Here is a 16,274-nt window from a genome sequence, read left to right as displayed (position 1 = left end):
TACCATGGTGGCTAGCTGGAAAATCATTTTATCACCTATTTTTCTTAATGCATGATCACACTGAGATGTGATTCTCATCAAAACTTTATTACATCCAGGTGTTCCTAAACAAAAATTGCCCCCTAGGTGGCCAAGTGATCTAAGGTGTTTTCCTTTGCAGCTCACTCAACATGTCTCACCTGTCAGCACAAGTTAAAATCTCAACTTGAACAATGTGGGTATGTAAGAAAACTTTCCACCAGCTTTCTGAGTCAGTGGCTCTTTCCATGGTTTTCCCATATTCTTCCATCACTGAATATACTGGCTGCCATGCATATTCTATTATGTACTGAAAATGGCACTAACCCTACAAAACCAAAAGAAAACAAAACAAAACAAAGTAAATGAAAATGGTGTCAGTCTTACATCCAGTATTGCCACCTCATTGGCCAATTTTAAATTTTTGTTTATCACTTATGAATATCAAAGATCATAAAGAAGAAATTGTCTTAATTTGGATTTCTGGAAATTCTTTTCAATAATAGAGTCCTCTAAAGGGTCTCCTGTTTTAAAAATATATAGATATGATTTACCTGCGTCTTTTGGACTGGTTCATTGCATGAAATGACAACTTGAGTGGCAACAAACCAGCTTCTTTTCTCCTTAATTACCAGTATCTTCTTCTCCACTTACACTGAATGCAACACATGGCAAACAGATTGCCTTCATTAGTTGCTTCAAAATCACATGTAGGAGGCTGTACTGGGCCTGTTCCACATTCACAAGCCCAATGGGAAAACTGTTTAGTTAAATGTAAAGATGTAATCATTACAATGATGACAGTGACAAAGATGATGATCATAACAGAGATGATTATAATGACACTTCATGTACCAGTGTCATTAATGATGTTATAATTTGTTCAGCAGTTGTTCAGAATGTTTATTAGATTGCCATCTGGTCCAATTAAAGTTACACAATTGCTCACTACTTTGGCTTGAGCTTACATTTAGGTGATATTTAGAAGTGCATGGTCTGATTAATTCCTGTTTTAATATGGCTAACATGGAGAAGAAACTTTTCACAAATTCGTTCTCTACCCAGACATTACTTGGCCACAAGGCAAAACCAAATTTACTGCCAGCAGCCACCCATTCAAGAGTGAAGCAAGTAATCAGTTTAACAATATGGCAAATAAGAAACTCACTGCTATCAGAAAGAAACCAGTCACACCCAGCCAGGAAATTAGTTACATCAACCCACAGAAATTTCAGCAGACCTCAGACCCCAGTGGTCAATGTTACAGTGTAACAAAAAACCCACATGGCTAGAGATGTTAAAAACCTGTTAGATCAAGCCTACAAAAAGAGCAGCATAATGATGGCCTACAGTATTAATTCCTGTTCAAAATCAAACAAAGGTTGAATTAAAGAATATGCCAGAATTTCAGATGGGTCTGGTGATTCTGTCAAGTTTTTCATTAAGTTTGTAGTCTAGAAAGTATTGAAACTGCTGAGCCCCTAGATACCAGACAAGGAAAACCTCCCACAATTCCTGTTCTTCTACCACTGTCATAAATATGTCTGACACCACAGTAAAATGGAACTGCTAGAGTTTAAAGGCAATATTGATAAAATAAGTGTTTTACTAAATGCAGTCTCTTTTAAGGAGACATTTTTAATCTTAAAGTGATTGTCATGGCATATGTTCAGTAGAGGTCCTATAGCAATTGTCACAGCATGTAATTTTACAGGTAAGCAACTGTTTACACATCATGGTAATTAAGCTTGACAGGGTCTTTTTCAAACTCAGTTTAATTGGTACATAGGGCACTGGAGCAAGCATTATGTCATAGTTTCATCATATTTTGCAAGGAGTTTTATAAATGTTGGTTAAAACAAGTGCTACCTGGCCTGGAAAACTCGAAAATGGCTGACTCCCAACATAATTCATTGTCAGATGATGATTTCATTTGGTAAATACTGACTGATAATAAAATTATTTTTTCCTGTACAGTTTTTCATTGACACTACATTGCCAGGATTGTGCTGACATGCCATTAAACCCTATACATACATGCATACATATCTATTCTAGTTAACCTGTTGCCCAGGTTGCAAGAAGCCATTACCAAGGTGTTCAATATGTCTAATGAACTTGGGAACACCCTCTGGATCAGCTCTGTACCAGCAGAAAGAACCTTCAGGTGAGCAATCAGTTTTATTGCATGATTTGTTTTAGATTAGTCGCCTAATGTCATATTGTAGAAATTAACACTGTGACATCACTCTTAACAGTATTACTTGCCACTGTATTTAACAGTGACATCACTCCTAACAGCATTACTTTCCACTGTATTTAACACTGACATCACTCCTAACAGCATTACTTGCCAATGTATTTAACACTGACATCACTCCTAACAGTATTACTTGCCAATGTATTTAACAGACATCACTCCTAACGACATTACATGCCATTGTATTTAACACTGACATCACTCCTAACAGCATTGCTTGCCAATGTATTTAACATTGACATCACTCCTAACAGCATTGCGTGCCAATGTATTTAAAACTGACATTGCTCCTAACAGCATTGCATGCCTATGCATTTAACACTGTGACATCACTCCTAACAGCATTACATGCCAAAGTACTTTGACACTGTGTCATCACTCCTAACAGCATTGCATGCCAATGTATTTAATACTGACATCACTCCTAACAGCATTACATGCCAATGTATTTAACACTGACATCGCTCCTAACAGCATTACATGCCAAAGTACTTTGAAACTGTGACATCACCCCTTGCAGTATTACATACCAGTGTGCTTTGACATTGTAACATTACTCCAAGTAGTATTAGATACCCGTGTACTTTTGACACTGTGACATTACTCCTAGCAGTATTACATACCAATCTACTATAAAAATGAGACATCACTCCTAGCAGTATTACATTACCAATCTACATTGAAACTGTGACATCACTCATAGCAGTATTACAAACCAGTCTATTTGACACTATAACATCACTCCTAGCAGTATTACATACCAATCTACTTTGAAACTGTGACATCACTCATAGCAGTATTACAAACCAGTCTATTTGACACTATAACATCACTCCTAGCAGTATTACATACCAGTGTATTTTACATTATAACATTACCCCGATCAGTATTACTAACCAATGGCATAAACTCCTAGGAGCATTATATAACAATGGCATTAATCCTAGTAGCATTATGTAACAATGAAATTACTCCTAGCAGCATTATGTAACAATGACACAACTCCTAGCAGCATTATGTAACAATGGCACAACTCCTAGCAGCATTATGTAACAATGACATTACTCCTAGCAGCATTATGTAACAATGAAATTACTCCTAGCAGCATTATGTAACAATGACATTACTCCTAGCAGTATTATGTAACAATGAAATTATTCCTAGTGACATTATGTAACAATGAAATTACTCCTTGCAGTATTATGTAACATTGATATTACTCCTAACAGTATTATGTAACAATGATATTACTACTAGCAGCATTACATAACAATGGCAAGACCGCTCCGGTGGCCTAGTGGTTAGAGCATCTGCCTCGGGTGCAGTAGGTTGTGGGGTCAATCCTTGGCCAAGTCATGCCAAAGACTTACAAAAATGGTACTAACAGCTGCCTCGCTTGGCACCCAGCTTTGAGAGGTTAGTGTTAGGACTGATTGGCCTGGTGTCAGGATAATGTGACTGGGTGGGACATCATGCTACATGTCTGTGGCATGATGCCCCAGTGCTAGATATCACTATAAACTTTCACACTGCAGACATCATAGCGATATGACTGAAATTTTTGTAAAGCTACGTTACAAATCCAGATCACACACACACACACATAACAATGGCATTACTCCAAGCAACATTATATAACAATGGCATTACTCCAAGCAACATTATGTAACTATGACATTAATGCTAGCAGCATTATGTAACAATGACGTTACTCCTAGAAGCATTAAATAACATTGACATTACTCCTAGCAACATTACATAGCAATGGCATTACTCCTAGGATCATTACATAACAATATTACACCTAGGATCATTACATAACAGTGGCATTACTCCTAGCAGCATTACATAATAATGACATTACTCCAAGCAACATTACATAACAATGGCATTACTTCTAGCAACATTACACAACAATGACATTACTCTTAGGAGCATTACATAACAATGGCATTACTCCTAGCAACATTACATAACAATGGCATCACTCCTAGCACTAATACATAACAATGACATTACTCCAAGCAACATTACATAACAATGACATTACTCCTAGCAGTATTACACAACAGTGGCATTACTCCTGGCAGTATTACATAACAAAGGCATTACTCCCAGGAGCATTACATAAAAATGGTATTACTCCAAGCAACGTTACATGACAATGACATTACTTCTAGGAGCTTTACATAACAATGGCATTACTCCAAGCTACATTACATAGTAATAGCATTACTCCAAGCAACATTACATAACAATGGTGTTACTCCAAGCAACATTACATAACAAATGCATTACTCCTAGCAACATTACATAACAATGACATTACTCCTAGCAACATTACATAACAATGACATTACTCCTAAGAGCATTACATAACAGTGGCATTACTCGTTGCAACATTACATAACAATGGCATTACTCCTAGGAGCATTACTCCTAGCAACATTATAACATTGGCATTACTCCTAGCAACATTACATAACAATGGCATAACTCCTAGCAAAATACATAACAATGGCATTACCCCTTAGCAAAATTACATAACAATGGCATTACTCCTAGCAATATTACATAAATGGCATTACTCCTAGCAGTATTACATAACAATGACATTACTCCTAGCTGCATTACATAACAGTGGCATTACTCCTAGCTGCATTATGTAACTATGGCATTACTACTATCAACATTATGCAACTATGACATTACTACTAGCAGCAATACAAGGCAATAACATTACACTTAGCTGCATTCCATAACAATGACATTACACACAACAGCATTATATAATTTGTGACATCTTTGCTGCTGTGTGTTAAGTCATGGACCTTTGTTCATCAAACAAGATATTCATGCAAATCTTTCTTGAATGATACAAGCAGTAGCTGGTAGGATGTTCAAATCGGTTAATTTTTAAACCTTTTTGTTCAACAATAAATTATTATGTAAGAGCCCCATTGTAACTTTTTGCATGCTCCTTTTTTTTATGCATTATTTTGGTTAGTAATATAATAATATTTATATTTGACACATGATTCTTTTATCATGTAGTGTCATACAAATTATTAAGTTTGTGCTCCTCCCTAATCTCTAATCAGATCAGCTAAGCTTTATTAATATTCCCACAAAGACAAATATTTCTTTAAGTATGTTACCCAGTCATAAGACCTTAGGAGAATGTCTACTACCTTGCAAATCTAGCCCTCCCAGATACTACTTTTTGCTAAAGGGAGCAAAGGTTGTCTGCCATCCTATGTGGTGGTTGGGCAGAGTGATCTCTTCATTGGTGTTCGTTCTCCTTGGAATGCAATGCATCAGTGATTCTAGGTGTACATGCCATCTTTTGCCTTCCCTAAGGTAGCATTGTAATTGAGATTACATTTTTCCAGGTAACCATCATTCAGTATAGCTCTGTGCCAGCACTATTCAAACATCACAAGTGCAGGCCCACAGGATTATACTTCTCCTCCTTTCACATGATATTGTCATTATAATTTACCTGTATGCTTCATTGCTTTCTTAGACTATTATCAATTTCCTTGTCAACTTTTTAGATTTTGCTCTACACAGACATTTCATTCTAAATGACAGGTGCAGGGCTACAGTTCTAGACATTTTGCTCTGTTTGTCTTACATATTAGAACTATGGACAAAGCACAAAAACACACAGCTCAAGACAAAAACGTCATCAGTCTGCATGCAGACCTTTCCTCAGTGTGAGAATTTCTGGCAGACAATTGAGATAAATCAAGTGGCCATTGAGGCATGAAGCATCAGACATTGACGCGTTCTGAAATGGCACTGGCACCCAAGTCATCACCACAGGACTCAGCATTTTTGGTGACTGCATCTACCTTGCCACCTGGGGTTGACTTGATTCCTATTGAAGAAGAGCGAGGGACAGACCTAACAAACAGCCAAATTCCCTATCACTCAGCAGACATATGGACAGGTTACATGGATTCAATATCCTGTAAACCATCCCAAACTAATGATATCCTCCCCACATGGATGGCCATTTCTGTTGCGACCAGCCTAGGCCAAATACTACGGATCATGAAGGGCCAAACATCAATATTTTGGGCTCACTAACAGCCCATTTATATTCCATTTGGAAACCCCAGCAGTTGATAATGATACTGCCCTTTTAGGATGACAAAGCCACACTTCATATGTATGGACTGGATGGCCTTTGATAACACTTGGCAGTTAATGCACTATATTATTGCCGTGGTTTCGATGTTGGACTTTCGTTTCTATGGCTGTCTTCCAACAGGCTGAACATAGGTTATCTTTTCCCAATCTGAATACCTCAGGGCAAGCATAGGAGTTAGTTTCAAGAATGGCCTGAGTACTGAATAGAACCAATCGACACACTTTGACCAATGCCATAACCGCAGCTAAAAATTTACATTTGGCAGAATGTGACTCAAGTGGTGTCTGCCTGCACTTGCATGAATGACCACCATAACACCAAGCTAAAAGCACAACCTTTAACCTCTAACCTTCTTTTTAATGGCCAGATTGAAGATGTTTGCAAACAAGCCACCCATGAGACCATTTTTGCTCTCTTCCACAACCACATCATTGATAAAGGAAATCAATAAAAGGACCCAATGGCAACTCATAGGACACAAACTTCTGAAAACCATTCTATCAAAGCTCCACCTAGAGAAAACAACAGTTCTCACATACCACAGTAGATAATAGCACCAAGAGGGTCATATCATTCATTCCAGAATTTTCTTGGTCTCAAAGGCAAATGACACTCTGCATCTGGTCATTGACCTAAGCGCCTTCAATCAATTCACTCACACCGGCTAGTTCTCTTTGGAAACACCAAACCTCATTTTGAATGCCGTCCATGAGGAAGACTTTGCCATCAGTGTGGACTGAACAGTGCATACCTTCATGTCCCTATTCTTGATCAAGGCTTCCAAGATGTTCCTGCAATTCACCTACAAAGTTATATACCAATTCAGGGCACTCCCATTAGGGCACATCAGCCCCTGGGTCTTTACTCATCTGAAGAATCGAATAATGGCACATGTCTGGACCATTTCTATGGTGGCAACATCAAGTTTCCTGGACGACAGTCCGTAGAAATAACAGGGAGTTTGATCTAACAAGACATGATAACCCTTGTTACCAATCTGGACTTCTCATCTACAAGGAAAAATCCGACCTAGTACCATATCAAAGATTTGTTCACCTTGGTATGGAGTTCAATACATAGGCCACATATTTCATCTCTCTCTGCATCAGACATTGAATTCTGAACCATGGTAGCACATTTATCAATTTTATAACAGTAGCAGACATGCAAACTTGTGTGTGTGCATGTAATCCATTTCAAGTCCAATGGCATCGGAATTGAGAACCTTAGGTAACAAAAAGTACTAATTTAGATTAAGTCACTTCCAAACACCCAATTTATCTTCTTTAAAATAAAATTGTTTTTTCCTGAATGTCTCCATTGAGAAATAAATATCTCAATTCACTATTTATCCAAACGATTTAAGTAAACAGGTTTTAGTATTCATTTACTCATAGAGATCAAAATGAATTCACTTTTAGATCTAACTGATTTCAGCGACAATTTTTAAAATGGACCTTTTTTGTAGCTTCGTTACTAGTATGCCAGTAAGCATTAATCAGTGGTTAGCTGTCACTTTCTCTCTGGTGAGTGGATAACTCACACTGAATGACTCAGAAGTCACTAGCTTTAATTACATGTACCAAAGATGAGGTTATTTTAAACCATTGTTTATTGATGCTTGGATGGATTTTATTCACAGTTAGATGGTTGATGTTTAGATGGATTTTATTCACACTTGGATAGCTGATGCTTGGATGAATTTTATTCACACTTGGATTTTTGACACTTGGATGGATTTTATTCACACTTGGATGGATTTTATTCACACTTAGATGGATTTACTCACACTTGGATGGATTTTATTCACACTTGGATAGCTGATGCTTGGATGAATTTTATTCACACTTGGATTTTTGACACTTGGATGGATTTTATTCACACTTGGATGGATTTTATTCACACTTAGATGGATTTACTCACACTTGGATGGATTTTATTCACACTTGGATAGTTGATGCTTGGATGAATTTTATTCACACTTGGATGGTTGACACTTGGATGGATTTTATTCACACTTGGATGATTTTATTCACACTTGAATAGTTGATGCTTGGATGAATTTTATTCACACTTGGATGGGTGACACTTGGATGGATTTTATTCACACTTGGATGGGTGACACTTGGATGGATTTTATTCACACTTGGATGGATTTCATTCACACTTGAATAGTTGATGCTTGGGTGAAGTTTATTCACACTTGGATGGGTGACACTTGGATGGATTTTATTCACACTTGGATGGATTTCATTCACACTTGGTGACACTTGGATGGATTTTATTCACACTTGGATGATTTTATTCACACTTGAATAGTTGATGCTTGGATGAATTTTATTCACACTTGGATGGGTGACACTTGGATGGATTTTATTCACACTTGGATGGATTTCATTCACACTTGGTGACACTTGGATGGATTTTATTCACACTTGGATGGTGACACTTGGATGAATTTTATTCACACTTGGATGGTGAGACTTGAATGGATTTTATTCACACTTGGATGGTTGACACTTGGATGGATTTACTCACACTTGGATGGCAACAGATCACAGAAACTTGTGGCATGAACCTAAGACATGTTGCCACTAACCCAGTGATCAGTTGTTGTCCAATTTGCTGTAAACAATGAACTACAATAATTTGGTCTTTATATGTTTACAGAGATGAAATCTGACTGATCAGGTGGATTGGTTATTTTGCTAAAGTAAAACTGTGTTAGTCATGTACTGTTGCCAAATACAGTACAAAACATGGACCAATTACAATAATGTCTCATTAGCAGCGACAGGGTTACTTTAGGGTGTGCCATAGCATGTTAGGAATACAGTATCTGACACTAACTGAATACAACAGTGACTAATTACAGTCAAACACTGACGGTAAAAACATGTTTTGGCAATGTCCAAATCAGGTACAATGGTTAAGATATAAAGTTTTCAGCCTGATTTCAAAATTCTGTGTATGAAAAATTATAATTTTTGCCACATTATATCCAGAATTACATTATATGGAAGCACATTAAAATGGGGAAAAGCTTTATTATGGGCACAACTGGTATTAAGTTCTCTTTTTACTAAACTTTTCGTTGATTATTAAGTGAACTAGTAAAATATAGCATACCAGTTTTATCTAGAATACCCAGCAGAAAATTAACCACACTGACTTGCAGATGTGACTAGTTTGTACAGGATTGTTGATATCTGCCATCATCTATAATAAATTATACTTCTACCTGCAATTAAAATGTTTTACCTGCTGAAAATAACTGAACTTTAGTGATTTTAAGGTTTGTAGCTAAAAGTTTAATTTGATGAAGTATTTATTCTGAAAACTTTAAGGATATACCTGTTAGACTGTTGAAATGAACAGAGATTTAAGTTCTTTTACAGTAAAATCCTCTTTGTTTCAGACTTCGAGGAGAAACTGAGCTCATTTGGAGACTGGTTCACTTGGTGTCAGACATGTCGTCATGGTGGCCATGCTGCTCATATACGTAACTGGTTCCAGAATCATTCTGACTGCCCTGTGACTGGCTGCTCATGTAAATGCATGACATTGGACTCAGTAGGACAGTTATCAGCACAGTCAAAATGATTGTTTGAGATTAATTAGTGATGACATTTTAATGATGTGATTGATACAATTTATATAAATTTTCAGGCTCAGAATGATCTTGTCAAATTTCTGTTACACATCTGTACTAGTAAAACATATATCCCTAGGCATGACTTTATTCCCCCTACCCCCACCCCCACCCCTGCTTTGGTCACACCTACAAGTTCACTTTCTCATTCAGTGTATTAAATTCAAGAATATGACCCAAGAGCTAAGGTTGGCTTCACCTGTATTTTCCTGGGGCAAATGTTATTTTTAGAACTTGTTATCTTTTTCTTGAATGCAAACTGCCTTGTAAGAATCTTAATAGCTTAAAAGAAAGGATCTTATCATAGTTCCGTCACCCTCCTCCCTCCACCGAGAGTATGATGAAACAGGATTATACAATTTAGAATTTTATATTAAATGATAAAAATATCTAATTCTAACCAATTAAAACATAATTACTATATAAAACGCTAAATTATATGATCCTGCTACAATGAGAAAAATTACAACGTGCACCCATAGGGTTTTTGCTTTAATAGTGTAGAAGTTTTAGTGACATTGTACACATGCATATATACATCCCCACCCACTTATGGACAGACTGAATAGCAACATGCCCACAAAAGGATGTACTGAATAGCAATATGCCCACAAATGGACAGACTGAATAGCAATATGCCCACAAATGGACAGACTGATTAACAATATGCCCACAAATGGACAGACTGAATAACAATATCCCCACAAATTGCAGTAAACAATAAGGTGCTGTAACAGTGTATGTTTTCAAAAAGTAAATTCATGCAGTGTTTGACTGCTGGCCAGTCAGTTGAATGTAATATAACTAGCTGCTCAAGTCCAAGCTAGTCAAATGAATGTAATATATAGATAACTTAGTGCCAAGTCAGACTTAGTCCAGTAGATGTATATTTGATGCAAAGTTATGTATCAGCTATGTTGAAGTGGAATATAGTGTATGACTTTATTGCAAAGTTATATATTTGTGTATGACTGATTGCAAAGTCAGAAATCAGTATTGCTGTGAAATTTAGTAATGACTAATTGCAAAGTAAGATATCACCAACTTCAGTCAAATAACAGCAAGGTCAGAGTGGAATCTTGTGCATAACTGATTGCAAAGTGAGATACCACTGTCAAGGCATTGAAAGACCATATGACTGCAAAGTCAGATATCAGTAGAAATGCAATGAAATATTATGAATGACTGACAGCAAAGTTAAATATCAGTACAGATAAAGTGAAATATTTTGTATGACAGATTAGAAAGTTATATATCAGTACAGAAGAAGTGATACATTGTGTTCGAGTGTCAGTAGTAATCCATAAGAATATTGTAATAATTGAATCTTTATTAATTTTGTGTTGTACTTTGATAATCATGTGCAAAGTCAGATATCTGTAAAACTTAAGTGGAACATGAAATATAACTGATTGTAAAGTCGATTTTAGTTCAGGTCTGATTTACCTCCCCATGAAAGTTTTGTCAGCAGTTTTTTATCAGTATTCATAAAATTGTTATTGATGTATACAATAATTTGTTAAATATATTTAAGATTGGGCGAAAGACGTCAATGATTCTTAGATATTTATGTAGGTTTTAGGAGAGTGCATCTGAACTGAGACCAAGAAATAAGTAATTACTTACTCGACATATATTTTAATTAAAAATTTAAATTTCTTGAAGAAATTCTGAAATATATTGAACAGTGTTATCTCAGAATATATTTTCTTTGAGATATAAAATACATTAGAACCCTGCTATAGTGTGATAATTGGGGTCCAAAAAAATAGATCGCATTAATAGCGGGGTCATGTTAATGTGGGGTTTTGCAGTATTATACTTTTTTCAGAGAACATCTCATCAGCACTCATAAATGTATTCATGTCTAATGTATATGATGAATAGGGTATCAAAATCATTTACTATCGTGCCGTTGTGGCATGCAGTTGATCCATAATGCATGTAATTCCATTGAAAAATTGCACCCAGATTTACAATACTCAATAATTTTGTCCCAGATCTAATATATAGCATGAACAGAGTATTAACATCGTTTACTTGCCATCTGATATCGACTGTCAGGGCTTGCAGTTAATCCATAATACATGTAATTCCATTGCAAAAATTGCATGCATATATAAACTATTCAATAATTTTGTCACAGATCATTATGTGTCTGAATTCAATGGGAAAAAAATAACAGCAAAATTAGGTTGAGAAACACGAAGCATGTGTATGGTTCATTACATTCCAGGGTCTATGAACGGTGTCTTTGCAAATTTCATACTGCTAAAATTTTCTCATATGTGTTTCTGTGTAGTCAATGAATCCATTGTAAATTTCCAATAATTAACGCTTGTACACCTATTGGTTTGAATGACTACAGCATGAATAATTAACAATCAACACATGTTTTCAGCATGCATATAACTTTTACTTTAGATTTTATGAATATCAAAAGAAATGTGTGAAAACTACTATACTAATCAGTATGCAAAGTGCAGAGAACAACTTGCGTTTGTGAACTTGCTTTTCCATAACAGTAAAATATTTTTATAAAAAAAAGGAAATCAGTAACGAGTTCATAAACAAACACCATACCCATGTAAAACCAGAGAACTAAGTGCAGTAGCCTGCAATGGTCACGAGTCACTTTTATAAATATTTTTAAGCTGAACGCATGTACAACTTCATACCCTTTCAGTTTCCAGCTAATAAAAGGGACATTATTTACTGGTCAACTGATTGCATCTAATAACACCGCCAAGCCCAGCAAACATGTTGGTGGCTTTCATTTTTTGATGTTTATTAAATTGTGAGAATCTTTTATCATCCACCGCATTTTCTGCTGCTTGGTTGTGTATGCAGTTAATGAAGAAACACATGTTGGCTTTTGTTTGAGCAATGATTGTTTACAGAATTAATTGAAAACAATCACAAAGATGACTTACTGGCTTTACTCATGGATCAGTAATAAGTAACATTTCCAATAATGTTTATTTTGGCATAACACTTCAAGAACCTGGTAAAATTGTTACATTTCAGAAGCTATGCCATGATCGTATTATATTAAAATTCATACACGACCTCTTCCCCAAAATGATAATAAACATTTTACACAATATTTCTCATACTTAACACACACAAAAAAATTTCCCAGTCCGAGAAAAATACACTTACATGTATTTAAAATTTCAGGAACCACACCACAATCGTATTATATTCGAATTCACACGCAATCTCTTCCCCAAAATGATAATACATTTTTTATACTCTATTTCACGTACTTTGAAGAAATAAATTTGTTCTTCATGTGTGAATGAATATATGAAATTTCAGGAGCCATGCCACAACTGTGTTATATCCGAATTTGCATTATCAGGAGCACGTTATGGCGGAGTTGCACTGTATAATAGGCCTATATAAAGTCAGTGAACTGTATCAGGAATTTCTAACATAAAGTTAAGACTTAATCACAGGAGTTTGAAATTTAATGATTGATACTTTTGAAAGTTTAAATTTTGTTGGTATTTTGATATAAAATGAAAAAGAAGCTGTTTTATCAAAATGTCCTGATTAATTCAATGGAATGTACCTAACTATATAATCTCAGAATTTAGGCCATGTATATGTTTCTTAAATATGAAAGAGGAACCTTTTTCAAGATATGTTTTAAAAATGTAAATGTTTTGAAGTTTTAATTAGACAGTTTTCTTTGCTTGTGAAAAAAATTGGTTGAATTACAATTGATTATGCTTGCCATTTTATAACCATTCTGAAAATATAGTTTTAAATACTGATCAACTTAAAGAGTAAACTCTAAAAACAACAACTTAAATTCAGAATTGTCTTGAGCCTTCATTCAGCTTCATTATGCTGCTTCTTGGGGTGGGGTGGGGTTGGAAGACACAGACTTTTTAATAACTGTAAATTTTCCAAGGAATTGATTTTATTATTAGTGTGAAATGTTGGAATATTTGGGGGTTTTATATGTATATTTCTACATACATGTGGTTCCAAACAATCCAACCTCAATCAAACAATGTTTAGGTTGCTAGGTTGCTTTGCATTTTCTTGCTTGAATATTTACCCCCAAGGAAGGGTATTTATGTAGACAAATATGATAAATATTTACCCCCAAGGAAGGGTATTTATGTAGACAAATATGATAAATATTTACCCCCAAGGAAGGGTATTTATGTAGACAAATATGATAAATATTTACCCCCAAGGAAGGGTATTTATATGGACAAATGTGATAAATAATTATCACCAAGGGTAACATCATAGACAAGTATAAGCAATATTTTTCCCAAGTAAGGGTAATTACATGGACAAATATGGTATGTACTCTTTCCATAATTATCCATCTAATTATATCTGAAAGGGTAATGGAAACTTTTTCAAAATTTCACTTGTTGAAGGTCATAAACAACTTTTACCACATGCACAAAGTGTATGTTGGTGAGTGAATCTCTTCATTACATACATTTTTCCTCAGCAGAAAGCCAGCACAACTCCTTTATGGCAGAATGTAAATTGTAAAAAATGTCTTTAATCCATGTATACTTTTCATATACTTTATCATATCATTGTCTTTCACAGAACTGTTGTTGCAAGTATTAAAAATGTATAAAGCCTTTTTCATTTTCATTATTTAAAAGATAACAAACGACATTATATCAATGACATAATGATTGTCATATACAGATGGGGATATGTAGGAATTCACATATTCTTTTATCCTTCCATCTGTCACACAATCTTATTAGAGAAAGTAGTCCCCCATTTTTTGACGGATTGCCATGGAAGAGTTATAGCCCTTTTTTACTTGCACCTGAATACGGTGTTTGGCAGACTTGTGAATGCATCTAGTCTCACAGTTTTAAATGAATTGCTATGAAACTTGATGATTGTTATCGGGATCATCTGAGTATACGTATAGTAATAAATCACTTTTACTCCTGACATTTTTGTTTAGATGTATTGCCCTTTTTTTATAGATGAATCTTATGAATGCAATTAGTCTAAGAGTTTTGATGTTCACTGTGAAAGATTTATGTCTTATGGCCAATAGAAAATATGCATCCAGACAGATCATTGTACTTACAATATTTTAGGAAGATTTTTTTCTTCTTCTCTGTCATGGGGGCATCAGTGGTATGTGTGAGAGGCAGGGGTCTATTTATGTGAGCAAGTTTCACATCATTCCAGTAGTTTCATAAAAATTGGATATCCTTAAATATATTTCAAGTATGAATGAACAAAAGTATGGCAGATAATGATTTCAAGGGTAGAGAAACCAGCCTTGGAAGACACCAATCATAAGGGACACCTTCCCAAAGGAGACTAATCCAAAGTATATTAATATATGGTATATACTCTCTTATAATTCAAGTCCAACTGCAAAGGCATAGATCATAATCGGCACTTGGACCCAACTTATATACAAGAATATATGATCACCTGTCCATGAAGTACAAAATGTTTTTGTACCATAACATTTTACTTCCCATTAGTTGGGCTTAATTTGCACCAAATTTATTCATGAAGCCATTAGTTTGGCATATCATACAAGTTTATACAGTGATATTATTGTGGGTAATTTGTTGTTAACACAGGATGAGAACTAGATGTGCTTTATTTTTGAATGCAAGAGATAAAATAGTTGCCATGGCAGCCAAATTCAGCCTAGAATTTGAAAAAGTCTTGACAAATTTACTTTTTTTTTGCACTATTAAAATTTTCTCAGTTTATCATTGAGGAAACCTAGATTTTCTAATTATTTAGTTCATATTGCTGTTTCAGTGAAGTGTCAAGATTGGATGCTTAAAGTCAATAAATGTTTTGCTGTTTATTTTGTGTTTATATTTATTTTTGCAATGTTTTAATCCAGATAAGTGGAATATATCATGATAACCAAACTCTGATCATGAACCAAACTCTGATCATGAACCGCGGGTCCCCGAGTGGCCGAGTGGTCTAAAGCGCTCTCCGTTATGGATCACTGCCATCTCACCTCTGTCTGCGTGGGTTCGAGTCCAAGGCTCGGCTAGCGTGGGTACGTGGGAAAGCCTGCCAGTAGCTTCTCGTGGGTCGGTGGTTCTTCCCTGGGTTTTTCAGGATTCTTCCTCCACCATTAATACTGGCCGCCATGTATAGCCTATCGTGTGCTGAAAAATGGCGTTAAACACAACAACAAC

General features: G+C 35.5%; 1 protein-coding gene across 5 annotated transcripts in view; it reads left to right on the top strand.

Annotated features, from left to right (window-relative positions):
- The window catches only part of LOC149779287 (GATOR2 complex protein MIOS-like), a 131,320-nt gene extending 115,392 nt beyond the window's left edge, over positions 1 to 15,928 (top strand). For all 5 annotated transcript variants that reach the window (XM_089939893.1, XM_089939896.1, XM_089939891.1 and 2 more), the window contains 2 exons: positions 2,077 to 2,185; positions 9,856 to 15,928. In XM_089939893.1, coding sequence (XP_089796019.1) covers positions 2,077 to 2,185; positions 9,856 to 10,040 — 294 coding nt within the window. In that variant the 3' untranslated portion in view covers positions 10,041 to 15,928. The remainder of the gene's footprint in view (positions 1 to 2,076; positions 2,186 to 9,855) is intronic.
- Positions 15,929 to 16,274: the final 346 nt, after the last annotated feature.

The sequence above is a fragment of the Sinohyriopsis cumingii genome, chromosome 17, assembly GCF_028554795.1.
Source record: "Sinohyriopsis cumingii isolate HCF-2022 chromosome 17, ASM2855479v2, whole genome shotgun sequence".
NCBI lineage: Eukaryota > Metazoa > Mollusca > Bivalvia > Unionida > Unionidae > Sinohyriopsis > Sinohyriopsis cumingii.
Note: the sequence above shows the minus strand (reverse complement) of the source record. Positions and strands in the feature narration are given on the sequence as shown.